Source organism: Oncorhynchus tshawytscha, linkage group LG30 (assembly GCF_018296145.1).
Source record: "Oncorhynchus tshawytscha isolate Ot180627B linkage group LG30, Otsh_v2.0, whole genome shotgun sequence".
NCBI lineage: Eukaryota > Metazoa > Chordata > Actinopteri > Salmoniformes > Salmonidae > Oncorhynchus > Oncorhynchus tshawytscha.
The window spans coordinates 51,987,051-52,010,160 of record NC_056458.1 but is presented as its reverse complement, the minus strand read 5'-3'; the positions used below and the strand labels follow the sequence as shown (position 1 = coordinate 52,010,160).

Sequence of the window (23,110 nt, the reverse complement as noted above, 5' to 3'; positions counted from 1 at the left end):
ATTGAGCAAGTTGAGATGACTAAACTGCTTGGGGTAACCCTGGATTGTAAATTGTCATGGTCAAAACATATTGATGCAACAGTAGCTAAGATGGGGAGAAGTCTGTCTATAATAAAGCACTGCTCTGCATTCTTAACAACACTATCAACAAGGCAGGTCCTACAGGCCCTAGTTTCTACCTTCTTAACAGCACTATCAGCAAGGCAGGTCCTACAGGTCCTAGTTTCTACCTTCTTAACAACACTATCAACAAGGCAGGTCCTACAGGCTCTAGTTTCTACCTTCTTAACAACACTATCAACAAGGCAGGTCCTACATGCTCTAGTTTCTACCTTCTTAACAACACTATCAACAAGGCAGGTCCTACAGGCTCTAGTTTCTACCTTCTTAACAGCACTATCAACAAGGCAGGTCCTATAGGCTCTAGTTTCTACCTTCTTAACAACACTATCAACAAGGCAGGTCCTACAGGCTCTAGTTTCTACCTTCTTAACAGCACTATCAACAAGGCAGGTCCTACATGCTCTAGTTTCTACCTTCTTAACAACACTATCAACAAGGCAGGTCCTACATGCTCTAGTTTCTACCTTCTTAACAACACTATCAACAAGGCAGGTCCTACAGGCTCTAGTTTCTACCTTCTTAACAACACTATCAACAAGGCAGGTCCTACAGGCTCTAGTTTCTACCTTCTTAACAACACTATCAACAAGGCAGGTCCTACATGCTCTAGTTTCTACCTTCTTAACAGCACTATCAACAAGGCAGGTTCTACAGGTCCTAGTTTCTACCTTCTTAACAACACTATCAACAAGGCAGGTCCTACAGGCTCTAGTTTCTACCTTCTTAACAACACTATCAACAAGGCAGGTCCTACATGCTCTAGTTTCTACCTTCTTAACAACACTATCAACAAGGCAGGTCCTACAGGCTCTAGTTTCTACCTTCTTAACAACACTATCAACAAGGCAGGTCCTACAGGTCCTAGTTTCTACCTTCTTAACAACAATATCAACAAGGCAGGTCCTATAGGCTCTAGTTTCTACCTTCTTAACAACACTATCAACAAGGCAGGTCCTACAGGCTCTAGTTTTGTCGCACCTGGACTTCTGGTCAGGTGTTTGATCAGGTGCCACAAAGAGGGACCTCGGAAAATTACAATTGGCTCAGAACAGGGCCCTTAAATGTAAGCGGAGAGCTAACATTAGTAATATGCAGTGGTGTAAAGTATTTAAGTAAAAATACTTTAAAGTACTACTTAAGTCGTTTTTAAGTGTATCTGCACTTTACTTTGGTATTTATATTTTTGGCAACTTTTCCTTTTCCTTCACTACACTTCTAAAGAAAATAATTTACTTTCTACTCCATACATTTCCCGAAGGGTACTCTTTACATTTTGACAGGTTAAAGGTCACACACTTATCAAGAGAACATCCCTGGTCCATCCCTACTGCCTCTGATCTGGTGGACTCACTAAACAGAGAACATCCCTGGTCATCCCTACTGCCTCTGATCTGTAGGACTCACTAAACAGAGAACATCTCTGGTCATCCCTACTTCTGATCTGGAGGACTTAAACTGCCTCTGATCTGGTCACATCCCTGGTCATCCCTACTGCCTCTGATCTGGAGGACTCACTAAACAGAGAACATCTCTGGTCATCCCTACTGCCTCTGATCTGGAGGACTCACTAAACAGAGAACATCCCTGGTCATCCCTACTGCCTCTGATCTGGAGGACTCACTAAACAGAGAACATCCCTGGACTCTGGAGGACTCACTAAACAGAGAACATCCCTGGTCATCCCTACTGCCTCTGATCTGGACTCTCACTAAACAGAGAACATCCCTGGTGTCCCTACTGCCTCTGATCTGGAGGACTCACTAAACAGAGAACATCTCTGGTCATCCCTACTGCCTCTGGATCTGGACTCTGGTGGACTCACTAAACAGAGAACATCCCTGGTCATCCCATACTGCCTCTGATCTGGAGGACTCACTAAACAGAGAACATCCCTGGTCATCCCTACTGCCTCTGATCTGGAGGACTCACTGCCTCTGATCTAAACAGAGAACATCTCTGGTCTGATCTGGAGGACTCCTAAACAGAGAACACTGGTCATCCCTACTGCCTCTGATCTGGAGGACTCACTAAACAGAGAACATCCCTGGTCATCCCTACTGCCTCTGATCTGGAGGACTCACTAAACAGAGAACATCCCTGGTCATCCCTACTGCCTCTGATCTGGTGGACTCACTAAACAGAGAACATCCCTGGTCATCCCTACTGCCTCTGATCTGGTGGACTCACTAAACAGAGAACATCCCTGGTCATCCCTACTGCCTCTGATCTAAACAGAGAACATCCCTGGTCATCCATACTGCCTCTGATCTAGAGGACTCACTAAACAGAGAACATCCCTCTGCCTCTGATCTGGAGGACTCACTAAACAGAGAGAACATCTCTGATCTGGTGGACATCTAAACAGAGAACACTGGTCATCCATACCTCTGATCTGGAGGACTCACTAAACAGAGAACATCTCTGGTCATCCCTACTGCCTCTGATCTGGTGGACTCACTAAACAGAGAACATCCCTGGTCTTCCCTACTGCCTCTGATCTGGTGGACTCACTAAACAGAGAACATCCCTGGTCATCCCTACTGCCTCTGATCTGGAGGACTCACTAAACAGAGAACATCCCTGGTCATCCATACTGCTTCTGATCTGGAGGACTCACTAAACAGAGAACATCTCTGGTCATCCCTACTGCCTCTGATCTGGAGGACTCACTAAACAGAGAACATCTCTGGTCTTCCCTACTGCCTCTGATCTGGTGGACTCACTAAACAGAGAACATCCCTGGTCATCCACACTGCCTCTGATCTGGCGGACTCACTAAACACAAATGCTTCATATGTAAGTTATGTCTGAGTGTTGGAGTGTTGCCCCTGGCTATCTGTAAATAAAATAAAAACAAGGTTTGGTTGGTTTGCATAATATAAGGAAGTTAACATGATTTATATTTTTGCTTTTGATACTTAAATATATTTAAAACCAAATACTTTTACTCAAGTAGTATTTTACTGGGCGACTTTTACTTGAGTCATTTTGTATTAAGGTATCTTTACTTTTATTCAAGACAACTTTTTCCACCACTGGTATTATGCATGTACATCTGACAAGGCTCAAAGTGGAGGAGAGACTGACTTCAGCACTACTCGTTTTTGCAAGAAGGGGCGGCAGGGTAGCCTAGTGGTTAGAGCGTTGGACTAGTAACCGCAAGGTTGCAAGTTCAAACCCCCGAGCTGACAAGGTACAAATCTGTCGTTCTGCCCCTGAACAGGCAGTTACTGTTCCTAGGCTTTTATTGAAAATAAGAATTTGTTCTTAACCGACTTGCCTAGGTAAATAAAAATGCACCGAGGCGTCTGTTTAAAATATTAATACACCGCTCGGACACCCATACATTCTCCCCAACAGGGCTGTAGGCTCCTTACGCAATATCCTCGTGACGGGGGTGACGAGAATACGCCCCAAACTACAACACATGCGGCGGTGTCGACCCCCTGCTGTAGCCGACTGAGCGCTCTACATTTTTCGTTTGTTACTCTGCACTCAGACACGCCAAAGGACCGTTCTGTATCAACAAGAGTTTCTGAAGTTGGTTGGGCAAACCTTACAGCCGCATATATCTCCTTTGCGCGCCCTCTCTTCCACATAATGGATCATTCTAAATCAAATCCTGTCGCGGTTAACGTAGTGAACGGACATTCTAAAAGTGATGAAGCTTCGGTAACCGAATCCACCGTAGAGTCACCCGTGTTTTGCTGCGGCTGTCTGAGGCGGATCAGAGGCTGGATCCCCGTGCATTATAAAGAAGAGATTGGCCAAATTCTGAAACTAGCGGGACCGGTGGTGAGACTGCAGGCTAAGAACGTTGTCTCTAATAATGACCGGGTGTTGCTGAAATGTCATTCCTTTAGTTCATACCAAAGTAACTGTTGCAGTGATTGGTCCGTTGTTATGGTGGTGATAATGTATTTTTTTCTGAATCTTTAGTTGTTCCATATATTTTCTTATAATATATACGCGTGTTGCTGAACTGCTATTCTTCTGCTCACACGAGGCATGGTGATGGTGATAATTTCCTCTGTTCTCTCCAGGTTATATCCCAGCTGATGATCTTTCTGATCAGTTTTGTCAGCACCGTGTTCTGTGGTCACCTGGGGAAGACTGAGCTGGCTGGGGTGGCACTGGCTATAGCGGTGAAACAATCCTATCTATCTGTCTATCTGTCTCTATCTTTCTACCTACCTACCTACTTACCTACCTACAGTGGTAAGAAAAAGGATGGAATTACCTGTATTTCTGCATAAATTGGTCAATCTGATCTGATCAACTAAATCACAACAATAGACAAACACAGTCTGGTTAAACTAATAACACACAAACAATTATACATTTTCATTTCTTTATTGAACAAACCATGTAAACATTAAACTCCAAATGTATTTGTCACATGCAGATGGTTAGCAGATGTTAATGCGAGTGTAGTGAAATGATTGTGCTTCTAGTTTCAACAGTGCAGTAATATCTAACTAGTAATCTAACAATTACCCAACAACTACCTAATACACACATCAAAAGGGATGAATGAGGGATGAATGAGGATGAATGAGAATATGTACATATAAGTATCTGGATGAGTGATGGCCGAGCGGCATAGGCAAGGTGCAGTAGATGGCATAAAATCAAACAATCAATCCAATTTATTTATATAGCATTATTTATATTATTATTTATATAGCCCTTCTTACATCAGCTGATATCTCAAAGTGCTATACAGAAACACAGCCTAAAACCCCAAACAGCAAGCAATGCAGGTGTAGAAGCACGGTGGCTAGGAAAGACTCCCTAGAAAGGCCAAAACCTATGAAGAAACCTAGAGAGGAACCAGGCTATGTGGGGTGGCCAGTCCTCTTCTGGCTGTGCCGGGTGGAGATTATAACAGAACATGGCCAAGATGTTCAAATGTTCATAGATGACCAGCATGGTTGAATAATAATAAGGCAGAACAGTTGAAACTGGAGCAGCAGCACGGTCAGGTGGACTGGGGACAGCAAGGAGTCATCATGTCAGGTAGTCCTGGGGCACGGTCCATAAATGACCAGCAGGATCAAATAATAAAAATCACAGTGGTTGTCGAGGGTGCAACAGGTCAGCACCTTAGGAGTAAATGTCAGATCATTCAGAGTATCTCTACCGCTCCTGCGGTCTCTAGAGAGTTGAAAACGGCAGGCCTGGGACAGGTAGCACTTCCGGTGAACAGGTCAGGGTTCATAGCCACAGGAAGAATAGTTGAAACTGGAGCAGCAGCATGACCAGGTGGACTGGGGACAGCAAGGAGTCATCAGGCATGGTCCTAGGGCTCATGTCCTCCAAGAGAAAGAAAGAAAGAGAGAGAAAGAGAGAGAGAACTAGAGAGAGAGAATTAGAGAGAGCATAATTAAATTCACACAGGACACCAGATAAGACAGGAGAAGTACTCCAGATATAACAGACTGACCCTAGCCCCCCGGCACAAACTACTGCAGCATAAATACTGGAGGCTGAGACACGAGGGGTCGGGAGACACCGTGGCCTCATCTGACGATACCCCCGGACATGGCTAAACAGGCAGGATATAATCCCACCCACTTTGCCAAAGCACAGCCCCCACACCACTAGAGGGATATCTTCAACCACCAACTTACCATCCTGAGACGAGGCTGAGTATAGTCCACAAAGATCTCCGCCACGGCACAACCCAAGGGGGGGGGTCCCGTCAGTGACTCAACTCACTCAAGCGACGCACCCCTCCTAGAGACGGCATGGAAGAGCACCAGTAAGCCAGTGACTCAGCCCCTGTAATAGGGCTAGAGGCAGAGAATCCCAGTGGAGAGAGGGGAACTGGCCAGGCAGAGGTTCGTTGCTCCTGTGCCTTTCCGTTCACCTTCACACTCTTGGGTCAGACTACACTCAATCATATGACCCACTGAAGAGATGAGTCTTCAGTAAAGATTTAAAGGTTGAGACAGTCTGCGTCTCTCACATGGGTAGGTAGACCATTCAATAAAATGGAGCTCTATACGAGAAAGCCCTGCCTCCAGCTGTTTGCTTAGAAATTCTAGGGCCAATTAGGAGGCCTGCGTCTTGTGACCGTAGCGTACGTGTATGTATGTACGGCAGGACCAAATTGGAAAGATAGGTAGGAGCAAGCCCATGTAATGCTGTGTAGTTTATCAGTAGAACCTTGAAATCAGCCCTATCCTTAACAGCAAGCCAGTGTGGAGAGGCTAGCGCTGGAGTAATATGATCACATTTTTTGGTTCTAGTCAAGATTCTAGCAGCCGTGTTAAGCACTAACTGAATTTTATTTAGTGCTTTATCCGGGTAGCTGGAAAGTTGAGCATTGCAGTAGTCTAACCTAGAAGTAAAAAATGCATGGATTAATTTTTCTGCATAATTTTTGGACAGAAAGTTTCTGATTTTTGCAATGTTACGAAGATGGAAAAAAGTTGTCCTTTTAAGTCTTCATATGTTCGTCAAAAGAGAGATCAGGGTCCAGAGTAACGCCGAGTCCTTCACAGTTTTATTTGAGACGACTGTATAGCCATCAAGATTAATTGTCAGATTCAACAGAAGGTCTTTGTTTCTTGGGACCGAGAACAAGCATCTCTGTTTTGTCCGAGTTTAAAAGTAGAACATTTGCAGCCATCCACTTCCTTATGTCTGAAACACAGGTTTCCAGGTAGGGCAATTTTGGGGCTTCACCATGTTTCATTGAAATGTACAGCTGTGTGTCATCCGCATAGCAGTGAAAGTTAACATTATGTTTACAAATGACATCACCAAGAAGTAAAATATATAGTGAAAACAATAGTGGTCCTAAAACGGAACTTTGAGGATCACTGAAATTTACAGTTGATTTGTCAGAGATCAAACCATTCACAGAGACAAACTGATATCTTTCCTACAGATAAGATCTAAACCAGGCCAGAACTTGTCCGTGTAGACCAATTTGAGTTTCCAATCTCTCCAAAAGAATGTGGTGATCGATGGTATCAAAAGCAGCACTAAGGTCTAGGAGCACGTGGACAGATGCCGAGTCTCGGTCTGACGCCATTAGAAGGTAATTTACCACCTTTACAAGTGCAGTCTCAGTGCTATGATGAAAATACTGTATATGCATACAATATGAGTAATGTAAGATATGTAAACATTATTATAGTTGTATTATTTAGTGTGCATTTTATAAAGTGACTTGTGATCCATTTATTAAAGTGGCCTGTGATTTGGTCTCAATGTAGGCAGCAGCCACTCTAAGTGATTGCTGTTTAACAGTCTGGTGGCCTTGAGCTGAAGCTGTTTTTCAGTCTCTCGGTCCCAGCTTTGATGGACCTGTACTGACCTCGTCTTCTGGATGGTAGCGGTGTGAACAGGTAGTCGATGATATCCAGGCTCTGAGGCAGACTGATGAACATCAAGGCTTTTAGAAATACTTTTGTAACCCTTTCCAGCTTTATGCAAAGTCAACAATTCTTCATCTTAGGTCTTCTGAGATCTCATTTGTTCAAGGCATAGTTCACATCAGGCAATGCTTCATGTGAATAGTAAACTCACATTTTTTGAGTCTATTTTATATTGCAGTGCAGCTCGAACCAACATCTCCAATCTCATCTCATTGATTGGACTCCAGGATAGGTGACTCCTGACTCCAAATAGCCTACTGGGTTTCACATACTTTTTCCAACCTACACTGTGAATGTTTAAATTATGTATTCAATATAGACAAGAAAAATGCAATAATTTGTGTGTTATTAGTTTAAGCACATTGTGTCTGTCTGTTGTTGTGACTTACAGGAAGATCAGATAACCAGGTAATTCCAAAGGGTTCACATACTTTTTCTTACAACTCTATCTATCCATCTATCTATCTATTTTATCCATCTATCTTATCCATCCATCCATATTAACAAAAGTTGGGGTCACTTAGAAATGTCCTTGTTTTTGAAAGAAAAACTTTTTTTGTCCATTAAAATAACATCAACTTGATCAGAAATACAGTGTAGACATGGTTAATGTTGTAAATGACTATTGTGGCTGGAAACTGAAGATTTTTATGGAATATCTACATAGTCATACAGAGGCCAATAATCAGCAACCATCACCCCTGTGTTCCAATGGCACATTGTGTTAGCTAATCCAAGTTTAAAATTTTAAAAGGCTAATTGATTATTAGAAAACCCTTTTGCAATTATGTTAGCACAGCTGAAAACTGTTGTTTTGATTAAAGAAGCAATACAACTGGCCTTTAGACTAGTTGAGTATGTGGAGCATCAGCAGTTGTGGGTTCAATTACAGGCTCAAAACGGCCAAAAACAAAGGACTTTCTTCTGAAACTCATCAGTCTATTCTTGTTCTGAGAAATGAAGGCTATTCCATGAGAGAAATTGCCAAGAAACTGAAGATCTCGTACAACGCTGTGTACTACTACTCCCTTCACTGAACAGCGCAAACTGTCTCTAACCAGAATAGAAAGAGGAGTGGGAGGCCCCGGTGCACAACTGAGCAAGAGGGCAAGTACATTAGAGTGTCTAGTTTGAGAAACAGACACCTCACAAGTCCTCAACTGGCAGCTTCATTAAATAGTACCAGCAAAACACCAGTCTCAATGTGAACAGTTGAAGGGGCGTCTCCGGGATGCTGGCCTTCTAAGCAGAGTTCCTCTATCCAGTGTCTGTGTTCTTTTATTCATCTTAATCTTTTCTTTTTATTGGCCAGTCTGAGATTTGGCTTTTTCTTTGCTTAGAAGGCCGGCATCCCGGAGTCGTCTCCTCAATGGAGAGTCGTTTCTGTCCATTTTGAGCCTGTAATTGAACCCACAAATGCTGATGCTCCAGATTCTAAACTAGTCTAAAAAAGGCCAGTTTTATTGCTGCTTTAATCAGAACAACAGTTTTCAGCTGTGCTAACATGATTGCAAAAGGGTTTTCTAATTTTAAAATGATAAACTTGGATTAGCTAACACAATGTGCCATTCGAACACAGGAGTGATGGTTGCTGATAATGGGCCTCTGTACGACTGTGTAGATTTTCCATAAAAATCATTTACAACATTAACAATGTCTACACTGTATTCCTGATCAATTTGATGTTTTTTTAATGGAACAAAAATGTGCTTTTCTTTCAAAACAAGGACATTTCTGAGTGACCAAAACCTTTTGAAAGGTAGTGTGTATGTATGGCTGGGTTGGCGCTGGCAATAGCTGTGAGGAAAGACAACCTTCACAATACAGTTAAACAGAATACAGGACATGTCTATTTATCGAGCAGAGCAGGGATTATCTCTTGGTTTGCTCTTTGACAATTGTTGGTAATTAATAATAGGTCCATAGCAGTTAATATCTCACAAACAATAACATAGAAAAGGATGTCTCTTTAACCCAGATCTTAGTTAATATGCTTTATGTAAACGGGATGTATTTTAAATAACTTTCCTTGATTGATTTAATGAAAGTTAGGCTGTAGTTTTTCCAGTTATCTTCAGTGTCATTTTGTTAGTGTTCTCTGTATAGACGGAATATATCCACCAAGTCTATACCTTGTTCATATCCACCAAGTCTATACCTGGTTCATATCCACCAAGTCTATACCTGGTTCATATCCACCAAGTCTATACCTGGTTCATATCCACCAAGTCTATACCTGGTTCATATCCACCAAGTCTATACCTGGTTCATATCCACCAAGTCTATACCTGGTTCATGTCCACCAAGTCTATACCTGGTTCATATCCACCAAGTCTATACCTGGTTCATATCCACCAAGTCTATACCTGGTTCATATCCACCAAGTCTATACCTGGTTCAAGTCTATCCACCAAGTCTATACCTGGTTCATATCCACCAAGTCTACCTGGTTCATATCCACCAAGTCTACCTGGTTCATATCCACCAAGTCTATACCTGGTTCATATCCACCAAGTCTATACCTGGTTCATATCCACCAAGTCTATACCTGGTTCATATCCACCAAGTCTATACCTGGTTCATATCCACCAAGTCTATACCTGGTTCATATCCACCAAGTCTATACCTGGTTCATATCCACCAAGACTATACCTGGTTCATATCCACCAAGTCTATACCTGGTTCATATCCACCAAGTCTATACCTGGTTCATATCCACCAAGTCTATACCTGGTTCAATTCCACCAAGTTTATACCTGGTTCATGTCCACCAAGTCTATACCTGGTTCATATGTACCTGCCTGTTCTGATTGTCTCCAGGTGATCAATGTCACCGGCCTCTCCATTGGCTCTGGCCTGGCATCAGCCTGTGATACTCTCATATCTCAGGTACGTTTCCTGGACAGGTGTGCTCACCTGAATTGGTTTACTGTTGATGTTCTGTCTTTCTGTGGTCGTTGGTGGATTGGGATGATCACTCTTATCAACGTGTGAATATATCAATCAAGGCCATCCAGTGTTGGTCTTTTATGGAAAAGTTTGGGAGCGTTTAATCTTCTCGCTCTTTCTCTGTCCCCCCCTCTGTCTCTCTCTCGCTCTCTCTCTCTGTGTAGACATTTGGCAGTGGTAATATGAATCGTGTTGGCATGATTCTACAAAGGGGGGTTCTGATTCTGCTCCTGGCCTGCTTCCCCTGCTGGGCTCTCCTCATCAACACTGAACCCATCCTATTGGCTGTTAAACAGAGCCCGGAGGTCGCCAGGTCAGCCAGAAACACACTCACTCACCACGCACACAAAATGTCACTGTGCTGTTCTAACTGAACCACCTGACTACATAATGTAACTGAACCATCTGACTACATAATGTAACTGAACCATCTGACTACATAATGTGACAACCATCTGACTACATAACGTCACTGTACTAACTGAACCATCTGACGACATAACGTCAATGTACTGTGCTAACTGAACCATCTGACTACATAATGTAACTGAACCATCTGACGACATAACGTCAATGTACTGTACTAACTGAACCATCTGACGACATAACGTCAATGTACTGTACTAACTGAACCATCTGACTACATAACGTCAATGTACTGTACTAACTGAACCATCTGAACCATCTGACTACATAATGTCAATGCACTGTGCTAACTGAACCATCTGACTACATAACGTCAATGTACTAACCGAACCATCTGACTACATTACGTTACTGTACTAACTGAACCATCTGACTACATAATGTAACTGTACTAACTGAACAATCTGACTACATAATGACACTGTTCTAACTGAACCATCTGACTACATTACGTTACTGTACTAACTGAACCATCTGACTACATAATGTAACTGTACTAACTGAACAATCTGACTACATAATGACACTGTTCTAACTGAACCATCTGACTACATTACGTTACTGTACTAACTGAACCATCTGACTACATAATGACACTGTTCTAACTGAACCATCTGACTACATAATGTCACTGTGCTGTATTAACTGAACCATCTGACTACATAATGTAACTGAACCATCTGACTACATAACGTCACTGTGCTTTACTAACTGAACCATCTGACTACATAATGTCACTGTGCTTTACTAACTGAACCATCTGACTACATAATGTCACTGTGCTTTACTAACTGAACCATCTGACTACATAATGTAACTGAACCATCTGACTACATAATGTCACTGTCCTGTACTAACTGAACCATCTGTCACTGTACTAACTGAACCGTCTGACTACATAACGTCACTGTGCTGTACTGACTGAACCATCTGACTACATAATGTCACTGTGCTGTACTGACTGAACCATCTGACTACATAATGACACCATACTGTAATACTGTCACTGTCCTGTACTAACTGAACCATCTGTCACTGTACTGACTGAACCATCTGACTACATAATGTCACTGTGCTGTACTGACTGAACCATCTGACTACATAACATCACTGTGCTGTACTAACTGAACCATCTGACTACATAGAGCATATAGCATCATGATTCATTGTGAATCAACGTGATTCAACATCTTGTGTTCCAGGCTCTCCCAGCTGTATGTGATGATCTTCATGCCAGCCTTGCCGGTGAGTTCTCTCTGACATGTCTTGCTGCTCTCCTCTGTCTGCTCTCTCTGTCTCTCTCTCTCTACATGCCTTCTCTCTTTTCTCTTTCTATTCACTCTCTCTTCTCATCTCAGACTCCCCTCTGTCTCTGCAGGCTGCCTTCATGTTACAGGTCTTTAGATAATCATCTCAGAGGGACCTTTATATAATGTATTGATCAGGATCGGTCTTTATATAATGTATTGACCAGTACAGTTCTTTATATAATGTATTGATTAGAAGGACTGGTATTTAGATAATGTTTTGATCAGAAGGACAGGTTTTTAGATACTTTAATGATCAGGAGGACATATCTTTAGATAATGCATTGATCTGGAGGACAGGTCTTTAGATAATGTATTGATCTGGAGGACAGGTCTTTACATAATCTATTGATCAGGAGGACATGTCTATAGATAATGTAATGATCAGGAGGACATGTCTTTAGATAATGTATTGATCAGGAGGACATATCTTTAGATAATGCATTGATCTGGAGGACAGGTCTTTAGATAATGTATTGATCTGGAGGACAGGTCTTTACATAATCTATTGATCAGGAGGACATGTCTATAGATAATGTATTGATCAGACAGACGTCCTTTGATAATGCATTGATCTGGAGGACAGGTCTTTAGATAATGTATTGATCTGGAGGACAGGTCTTTACGTAATGTATTGATTAGGAGAAACATGTCTTTAGATAATGCATTGATCTGGAGGATATGTCTTTAGATTATGTATTGATCTTGAGGACTGGTCTTTAGATAATTTATTGATCAGTGGGACAGATTTTTAGATAATGTATTGATCAGGACTGGTCTTTAGATAATGTATTGATTAGAGGGACAGGTTTTTAGATACTTTAATGATTATGACAGGTCTTTAGGTAGTCAATCAAATGTATTTATATAGCCCTTCGTACATCAGCTGATATCTCAAAGTGCTATACAGAAACCCAGCCTAAAACCCCAAACAGCAAGCAATGCAGGTGTAGAAGCACGGTGGCTAGGAAAAACTCCCTAGAAAGGCCAAAACCTAGGAAGAAACCTAGAGAGGAACCAGGCTGTGAGTGGTGGCCAGTCCTCTCCTGGACTGGGCGGGTGGAGATTATAACAGAACATGGCCAAGATGTTCAAATGTTCATAAATGACCAGCAGGATCAAATAATAATAATAATCACAGTGGTTGTCGAGGGTGCAACAGGTCAACACCTCAGGAGTAAATGTCAGTTGGCTTTTCTAGCTGATCATTCAGACTAGTCCTGAGGCATGGTCCTATGGCTCAGGTCCTCCGAGAGAGAGAGAGAAAGAAAGAAATAAAGAAAGAAAGCATCCTTAAAGAAAGAACTGGAAAGAAAGAAAGAAAGAAAGAAAGAAAGAAAGAAAGAAAGAAATAAACTACTGCAGCATAAAACTGGAGGCATAATGTATTGACACAGGACACTGAAAATCAGACAGGAGAAATGTCTCCAGAAAATATAACAGACATGTCTTTAGATAATGTACACATAAACTACTGCAGCATAAATACTGGAGGCTGATAATGTATTGATCAGGAGGACATGTCTTTAGAAAATGTATTGATCAGGAGAACATGTCTTTAGAAAATGTATTGATCAGGAGGACATGTCTTTAGATAATGTATTGATCAGGAGGACATGTCTTTAGATAATGTATTGATCAGGAGGACATGTCTTTAGATAATGTATTGATCAGGAGGACATGTCTTTAGATAATGTATTGATCAGGAGGACATGTCTTTAGATAATGTATTGATCAGGAGGACATGTCTTTATATCATGTATTGATCAGGACAGGTCTTTAGAAAATGTATTGATCAGGACAGGTCTTTAGAAAATGTTTTGTTCTGGACAACTGACAGGTCTCTATATCTGTAATGTATTGAGTGGTGGGTCTGTAGATAACAACATCTGTCCCTACAGTGGTAATAGGAGTGGTGGGTCTATAGATAACAACATCTGTCCCTACAGTGGTAATAGGAGTGGTGGGTCTATAGATAACAACATCTGGAACTACAGTGCTAATAGGAGTAGTGGGTCTATAGATAACATCTGTCCATACAATGGTAATAGGAGTGGAGGGTCTATAGATAACAACATCTGTCCCTACAGTGGTATGTCCCTACAGTGGTGGGTCTATAGATAACAACCGCTGTCCCTACAGTGGTAATAGGAGTGGTGGGTCTATAGATAACATCTGTCCCTACAGTGGTAATAGGAGTGGAGGGTCTATAGAGAACAACATCTGTCCCTACAGTGGTAATAGGAGTGGTGGGTCTATAGATAATGTTGTGTTTCGTCCTACAGGGTATCATCTGTCCCTACAGTGGTTATGTCCCTACAGTGGTGGGTCTATAGAGAACATCTGTCCCTACAGTGGTAATAGGAGTGGTGGGTCTATAGATAACAACATCTGGCCCTACAGTGGTAATAGGAGTGGTGGGTCTAAAGAGAACAACATCTGGCCCTACAGTGGTAATTGGAGGGATGGGTCTATAGAGAACAACATCTGGCCCTACAGTGGTAATAGGAGTGGTGGGTCTAAAGAGAACAGCATCTGGCCCTACAGTGGTAATAGGAGTGGTGGGTCTATAGATAACAACATCTGTCCCTACAGTGGTAATAGGAGTGGTGGGTCTAAAGAGAACAACATCTGGCCCTACAGTGGTAATAGGAGTGGTGGGTCTAAAGAGAACAACATCTGTCCCTACAGTGGTAATAGGAGTGGTGGGTCTATAGAGAACAACATCTGGCCCTACAGTGGTAATAGGAGTGGTGGGTCTAAAGAGAACAACATCTGGCCCTACAGTGGTAATTGGAGTGGTGGGTCTATAGATAATGTTGTGTTTCTTCCTACAGGGTATCATCTGGCCTACCGTGCTAGTAGGATTGGTGGGAAACATTCTTAATGCTCTCATCAACTACATCTTCCTCTACGTGCTGGACCTGGGCGTAGCGTGAGTCATACATACTATACATTCAGTGTAGATACCAGAGGTCTCCAACTCTGGATCGAGGAACACACAGAAGGAACTGCCAGATGCATCATTTCCCCCCAGGACCAGCCACACTGGGAGACATATTTGAAATAGAATTCATGGTGCAGGGTGGAGAAAATCCCATTAAAACATGATTTTAAATGTATCTCCTGAAAGGCTGCCATCACCATTCAATTAATACATTAAATATAGAAATTTCATCGTAGTGGAGCTATTTTATATTTTTTCCACGGGTCTTTTATTTCCCCATTTCAATCTCATGGCAACCCTATGCTTGGTGTGGCTGATATGAGCAAAGCAGACCATCTGATATGCCCTTTAATATTTTGTTAGGCAAACCTGAATTTAAGATGTAGTGATTCTATTGAAACGAATGTCACAATTGTCCCGTTTGCGAGCCATGTTGTTAGGCTGTGTTTGATCTTAGTTTATGGTGAAGGGGGTGATTGAATTTACATTAGAAACTGGGTGGTTTGAGCCCTGAATTCTGATTGGCTGAAAGCCATGGTATGGCAGACCGTATACCACGGGTTTGACAAAACATGTATTTTTCCTGATCTAATTACGTTGGTAACCAGTTTATAATAACAATAAGGCACCTCGGGGGTTTGTGATATATGGTCAATATACCACGGCTAAGGGCTGTGTCCAGGCACTCCACATTGCGTTGTGCTTAAGAACAGCCCTTAGCCGTGGTATATCAGCCATATATACCACACCTCCTCGGGCCTTATTGGTTAAAAATACAACAGAGGTTGGCAACTAGGTTTGGCCTTCAGACAATATTTTTCTGAGTTTGTTGCTAGTCGGCTGGCCAGAACATTACTATTAGCAATAGCCTACTAGCTGCCCAGTTCATAGGCCTACCCTATACATTTAACACATGTAATTAGTGGTCAAATCAATGACAATAACCTAATCATTTCCATCTGATTTACAGTGGTAAAATCACCAATGTCTCTATTTAATACCTACTCAGGCTATTCATCTTACCTTATTTATTCATACCATATCATCATTATGTCATAGAAGTTCTCTCCAGCTTATGAGCTATTGCCTCATGCCATGAGCAGAAAATAATACCAGCACTAAACTTTGCTTCATTGATTCAAGGAAATTATATAAACTCAGCAAAAAAATAAACATCCTCTCACTGTCAACTGCATTTATTTTCAGCAAACTTAACATGTGTAAATATTTGTATGAACATAACAAGATTCAACAACTGAGACATAAACTGAACAAGTTTCACAGACATGTGACTAACAGAAATGGAATAATGTGTCCCTGAACAAAGGGAGGGTCAAAATCAAAAGTAACAGTCAGTATCTGGTGTGGCCACCAGCTGCATTAAGTACTGCAGTGCATCATGGACTGCACCAGATTTGCCAGTTCTTGCTGTGAGATGTTACTCCACTCTTCCACCAAGGCACCTGCAAGTTCCCGGACGTTTCTGGGGGGAATGGCCCTAGCCCTCACCCTCCGATCCAACAGGTCCCAGACGTGCTCAATGGGATTGAGATCCAGGTTCTTCGCTGGCCATGGCAGAACACTGACATTCCTGTCTTGCATGAAATCACACACAGAACGAGCAGTATGGCTGGTGGCATTCTCATGCTGGAGGGTCATGTCAGGATGAGCCTGCAGGAAGGGTACCACATGAGGGATGTCTTCCCTGCAATGCACAGCGTTGAGATTGCCTACAATGACAGACAACAAGCTCAGTCTGATGATGCGAAACACCGCCCCAGGCCATGACGGACCCTCCACCTCCAAATCAATCCCGCTCCAGAGCACAGATTTTGCGTTCTTGATGTAACTCGGGCAGTTGTTGTTGCCTGTCCCTGTCCCACAGGTGTGAAATTCAGATGTACCGATCCTGTGCAGGTGTTGTTACACATGGTCTGCCACTGCGAGGATGATCAGCAGTTCGTACTGTCTCCTGTAGCGCTGTCTTAGGCATCTCACATTGCAGTCTATTGCCCTGGCCACATCTGCAGTCCTCATGCCTCCTTTCTGCTTTTTATTTGACCTTTATTTAACCTTTATTTAACCTTTATTTAACTCGGCAAGTCAGTAAGAACAAATTCTTATATTCAATGACGGCCTAGGAACAGTGGGTTAACTGCCTGTTCAGGGGCAGAACGACAGATTTGTACCTTGTCAGCTCGGGGGTTTGAACTTGCAACCTTCCGGTTACTAGTCCAACGCTCTAACCACTAGGCTACCCTGCCGCCCCATTATGACATTATGACTACTAACTAGTAGCTAGTTATCTGGCTAGCTTCTGAAGGGGGTTCCGTTAATAGAAATAGCAGATCCATACCACATTGGGTGAGGCGGGTTGCAGGAGAGTATATTCAGTCCTTAGATGGAAAGTGGGATTAAAGTATACACAGAAAAAAATGAGGAAAACAATATTTACACGGGACAGGACAGGACAAGACCAAACTCACGACCGACTGCTACGCCATTTTGGAACAATTCTTGTAGGAGTAGGTTAGCTATACTAGGCTATTAGACTACATGTCATTGAAGTAGGCTAAACTATACTATTTCATTTGTTCACGTCATCTAAACTGATTGGATACCCCTCTCCAAAACTCTCTCTACTGAACAAACGTGCTATACAGCACAAACCCCGCCAGCCAAATGATCTCCAGCCCACACCACCCATTCCGACACTGTTTTCATCTCCCATCAGCTCAGAGAAATCAGCCAATTAAATGGCTGCGACCTCCGGGAGGAGTTTCATCTCAGGGGTTATTTCTATTATGGGATGGGAGGGTAGGTATCTGTCTGACTGTTTCTATTATGAGATGGGAGGGTAGGTATCTGTCTGACTGTTTCTATTATGGGATGGGAGGTATCTGTCTGACTGTTTCTATTATGGGATGGGAGGTATCTGTCTGACTGTTTCTATTATGGGATGGGAGGTATCTGTCTGACTGTTTCTATTATGGGATGGGAGGTATCTGTCTGACTGTTTCTATTATGGGATGGGAGGGGAGGTATCTGTCTGACTGTTTCTATTATGGGATGGGAGGTATCTGTCTGACTGTTTCTATTATGGGATGGGAGGTATCTGTCTGACTGTTTCTATTATGGGATGGGAAGTATCTGTCTGACTGTTTATATTATGGGATGGGAGGGTAGGTATCTGTCTGACTGTTTCTATTATGGGATGGGAGGTATCTGTCTGACTGTTTCTATTATGGGATGGGAGGTATCTGTCTGACTGTTTCTATTATGGGATGGGAGGGTAGGTATCTGTCTGACTGTTTCTATTATGGGATGGGAGGTATCTGTCTGACTGTTTCTATTATGGGATGGGAGGGTAGGTATCTGTCTGACTGTTTCTATTATGGGATGGGAGGTATCTGTCTGACTGTTTCTGTCTGTTTTTTCCTGCTGTGTTTCCTATACAGTATGTTTTGTTTGTGTTAATTAAATGCTCAGATTTTCCTCTTCAAATAAACACAAATCTAAATAGTTTTGCTTTTCAGTTGACATGCATTTAAACAGCCTTTTTCAGGACCCTGTCTTTCAAAGATAATTCGTAAAAATCCGAATAACTTCACAGGTCTTCATTGTAAAGGGTTTAAACACTGTTCCCATACTTGTTCAATGAACCATAAACAATTAATAAACATGCACCTGTGGAACGGTCATTAAGACACTAACAGCTTACAGACGGAAGGCAATCAAGGTCACAGTCATGAAAAATTAGGACACTAAGGAGGCCTTTCTACTGACTCTGAAAAACACCAAAAGAAAAATGGCCAGGGTCCCTGCTCATCTGCGTGAACATGCCTTAGGCATGCGGCAGGTAGCCTAGTGGTTAGAACGTTGGACTAGTAACCGAAAGGTTGCAGTGTCAAATCCCTGAACTGACAATGTACAAATCTGTCGTTCTCCCCCTGAACATGGCAGTTAACCCACTGTTCCTAGGCCGTCATTGAACATAACAATTTGGTCTTAAAACGTCTTAAAGCTAGGGGGCAGAATTTTCACTTTTGGATAAATAGTGTGCCCAATTTCAACTTCCTGCTACACATGCCAAGAATATAAGATATGCATATTATTCATAGATTTGGATAGAAAAGTTTATAAAACTGTTTGAATCATGTCTGTGAGTATAACAGAACTTATGTAGCAGGCAAAACCCCGAGGACTAACTGTTCAGATTTTTTTCCCCCTCTCTGTTCACTATATTGTCTTTGCCATTGGATATTTAATAGGAACCTATTTTCAGTTCCTACCGCTTCCACACGATGTCGCCAGTCTTTGGAATATGGTTGAGGTTATTCCTTTGTGCTATGAAGAAGTAGGCCAACTCGGAACTGGGGATGGGATAGACACTTTTGTGAGTTGCGCAAAACGTGAAAAGCAGTGCTGGTTTCTTTTCGTTCCTATATTGAATGCAGATTGCCCCGTCTACAATTTGATCGATTATTAACGTTTAAAAATACCTAATGTTGTATTACAAAAGTAGTTTGAAATATTTTGGCCAAGTTTATAGGCAACTTTTGAAATATTTTGTAGTGACGATGCGTTTTTGCAAGCTGTTTTTTTCTGGATCAAACGCGCTTTATAAATGGACATTGTGGATATATATGGACGGAATTAATCGAACAAAAGGACCAATTGTGATGTTTATGGGACATATTGGAGTGCCAACAAAAGAAGCTCGTCAAAGGTAATGCATATTTATATTTTATTTCAGCATTTTGTGTAGCGCCTGCAGGGTTGTAATTTGCTAGCTCCTTTGTTCACTGCTGGTGCAGATGGTGAGGCAATCAGATAATAGCTTCTTATGCTTTTGCCGAAAAGCATTTTAAAAATCTGACATGTTGGCTGGATTCACAACGAGTGTAGCTTTAATTGAGTATCTTACATGTGTGATTTAATGAAAGTTTGAATTTTATAGCATTTTATTTGAATCTCGCGCTCTGCATTTCCCCTGGCAGTTGGCCAGTTGCGACGCTAGCGTCTCCGCTATCCATAAGAGGTTTTAACTGACTTGCCTAGTTAAATAAAGGTAAAAACAATAATAATAATTATACGATATATATATATATATATATATATATATATATTTCTCTGTCTGTCTCAGTGGTTCTATAATAACCAACTCCATCTCCCAGTACTACTTGACTTTATAAATCTCTGTCTGTCTCAGTGGTTCTGCTGCAGCCAACTCCATCTCCCAGTACTCCCTGGCTGTCTTTCTCTACTGCTATATTGTCTGGCAGGGTCTGCACAAGGCCACCTGGGAAGGTATGTGTAACTCTAACCCCTAACCACAAGCACCTATTACCTAAACACTAGCCCCTAGCCACTACGCCCTAATCCCCAGCATATTCCCCTAGCCACTACGCCCTAATTCCCAGCACCTTACCCTAGCCACTACGCCCTAATCCCTAGCACATTCCCCTAGCCACTACGCCCTAATCCCTAGCACATTCCCTAGCCACTACGCCCTAATCCCTAGCACATTCCCCTAGCCACTACGACCTGATCCCAAGCACATTCCCCTAGCCACTACGCCCTAATCCCCAGCACCTTCCCCTAGCCACTACTCCCTAACCCCCAGCACCTTCCCCAAGCCACTACGACCTAGCCCCTACCACGTACCCTGAAAAGCAGTGATCTCAGGGCAGATGTCCTCTCCTGGTCAGCCTAAATTGACCCTAGTGTCTCAGTGTAATAGTAATACGTGACAGGAGATGTTATATCACAAGGCTACTCTTTAACCACCTGGGAGGGAGGTCAGAACAGGAAGGCTTTGTTCATGTTATGACATAACTGGTCACCTTTAGTTGTAGTTTGGTCAGAGATGGTCTATAATGTTGAGGTTGTATTTGAGCTCCGGTCCCAGGCCAGAGTCCAACTGTGTGTGAACAGATCATCTATCTGAGAGAGGAGTAGCAGTCTGTTCTGTTCCCATGCACTATAGGGTTTCCCAATCCTGCTCCTGGGAACCCAAAGGGATGCACACTTCTGGTTTTGGCCGTAGCACTAACATACTTGATTCAACTAATCAATGTATCATCAAGCCTTAAGTTTGAATCCGGTGTGTAGCACTAGGGCTGAGTGCTAAGGATCAGGATTGAGAAACCCTACAGTAAAAGGTTCTGTTTCACCTCTAACCTGCCATCTCAAAGGTTCTGTATCACCTCTAACCTGCCATCTCAAAGGTTCTGTATCACCTCTAACCTGCCATCTCAAAGGTTCTGTATCACCTCTAACCTGCCATATCAAAGGTTCTGTATCACCTCTAACCTGCCATCTCAAAGGTTCTGTATCACCTCTAACCTGCCATATCAAAGGTTCTGTATCACTCCACTAACCTGCCATCTCAAAGGTTCTGTATCACCTCTAACCTGCTATCTCAAAGGTTCTGTATCACCTCTAACCTGCCATATCAAAGGTTCTGTATCACCTCTAACCTGCCATCTCAAAGGCTCTGTATCACCTCTAACCTGCCATATCAAAGGTTCTGTATCACCTCTAACCTGCCATCTCAAAGGTTCTGTATCACCTCTAACCTGCCATCTCAAAGGTTCTGTATCACCTCTAACCTGCCATATCAAAGGTTCTGTATCACATCTAACCTGCCATCTCAAAGGCTCTGTATCACCTCTAACCTGCCATATCAAAGGTTCTGTATCACCTCTAACCTGCCATCTCAAAGGTTCTGTATCACCTCTAACCTGCCATCTCAAAGGTTCTGTATCACTCCACTAACCTGCCATATCAAAGGTTCTGTATCACCTCTAACCTGCTATCTCAAAGGTTCTGTATCACTCCACTAACCTGCCATCTCAAAGGTTCTGTATCACCTCTAACCTGCCATATCAAAGGTTCTGTATCACCTCTAACCTGCCATCTCAAAGGTTCTGTATCACCTCTAACCTGCCATATCAAAGGTTCTGTATCACTCCACTAACCTGCCATCTCAAAGGTTCTGTATCACTCCACTAACCTGCTATCTCAAAGGTTCTGTATCACCTCTAACCTGCCATCTCAAAGGTTCTGTTTCACCTCTAACCTGCCATCTCAAAGGTTCTGTATCACCTCTAACCTGCCGTCTCAAAGGTTCTGTATCACCTCTAACCTGCCGTCTCAAAGGTTCTGTATCACCTCTAACCTGCCGTCTCAAAGGTTCTGTATCACCTCTAACCTGCCATCTCAAAGGTTCTGTATCACCTCTAACCTGCCATATCACAGGTTCTGTATCACCACTAACCTGCCATATCAAAGGTTCTGTATCACTCCACTAACATGCCATCTCAAAGGTTCTGTATCACTCCACTAACCTGCTATCTCAAAGGTTCTGTATCACCTCTAACCTGCCATCTCAAAGGTTCTGTATCACCTCTAACCTGCCGTCTCAAAGGTTCTGTATCACCTCTAACCTTCCATATCAAAGGTTCTGTATCACCTCTAACCTGCCATCTCAAAGGTTCTGTTTCACCTCTAACCTGCCATCTCAAAGGTTCTGTATCACCTCTAACCTGCCGTCTCAAAGGTTCTGTATCACCTCTAACCTGCCGTCTCAAAGGTTCTGTATCACCTCTAACCTGCCATCTCAAAGGTTCTGTATCACCTCTAACCTGCCATATCACAGGTTCTGTATCACCACTAACCTGCCATATCAAAGGTTCTGTATCACTCCACTAACATGCCATCTCAAAGGTTCTGTATCACTCCACTAACCTGCTATCTCAAAGGTTCTGTATCACCTCTAACCTGCCATCTCAAAGGTTCTGTATCACCTCTAACCTGCCGTCTCAAAGGTTCTGTATCACCTCTAACCTTCCATATCAAAGGTTCTGTATCACCTCTAACCTGCCGTCTCAAAGGTTCTGTATCACCTCTAACCTTCCATATCAAAGGTTCTGTATCACCTCTAACCTGCCATATCACAGGTT

General features: G+C 42.5%; 1 protein-coding gene across 1 annotated transcript in view; it reads left to right on the top strand.

Annotated features, from left to right (window-relative positions):
* Positions 1–3,518: 3,518 nt before the first annotated feature.
* LOC112237549 (multidrug and toxin extrusion protein 1-like) overlaps positions 3,519–23,110 on the top strand; it is a 54,728-nt gene continuing 35,136 nt past the window's right edge. Inside the window, exons 1-8 of the mRNA XM_042309808.1 lie at positions 3,519–3,918; positions 4,167–4,268; positions 10,335–10,403; positions 10,628–10,776; positions 12,092–12,134; positions 12,268–12,285; positions 15,010–15,131; positions 20,356–20,453. Of these exons, the coding sequence (XP_042165742.1) occupies positions 3,724–3,918; positions 4,167–4,268; positions 10,335–10,403; positions 10,628–10,776; positions 12,092–12,134; positions 12,268–12,285; positions 15,010–15,131; positions 20,356–20,453 (796 nt within the window). The 5' untranslated portion in view covers positions 3,519–3,723. The remainder of the gene's footprint in view (positions 3,919–4,166; positions 4,269–10,334; positions 10,404–10,627; positions 10,777–12,091; positions 12,135–12,267; positions 12,286–15,009; positions 15,132–20,355; positions 20,454–23,110) is intronic.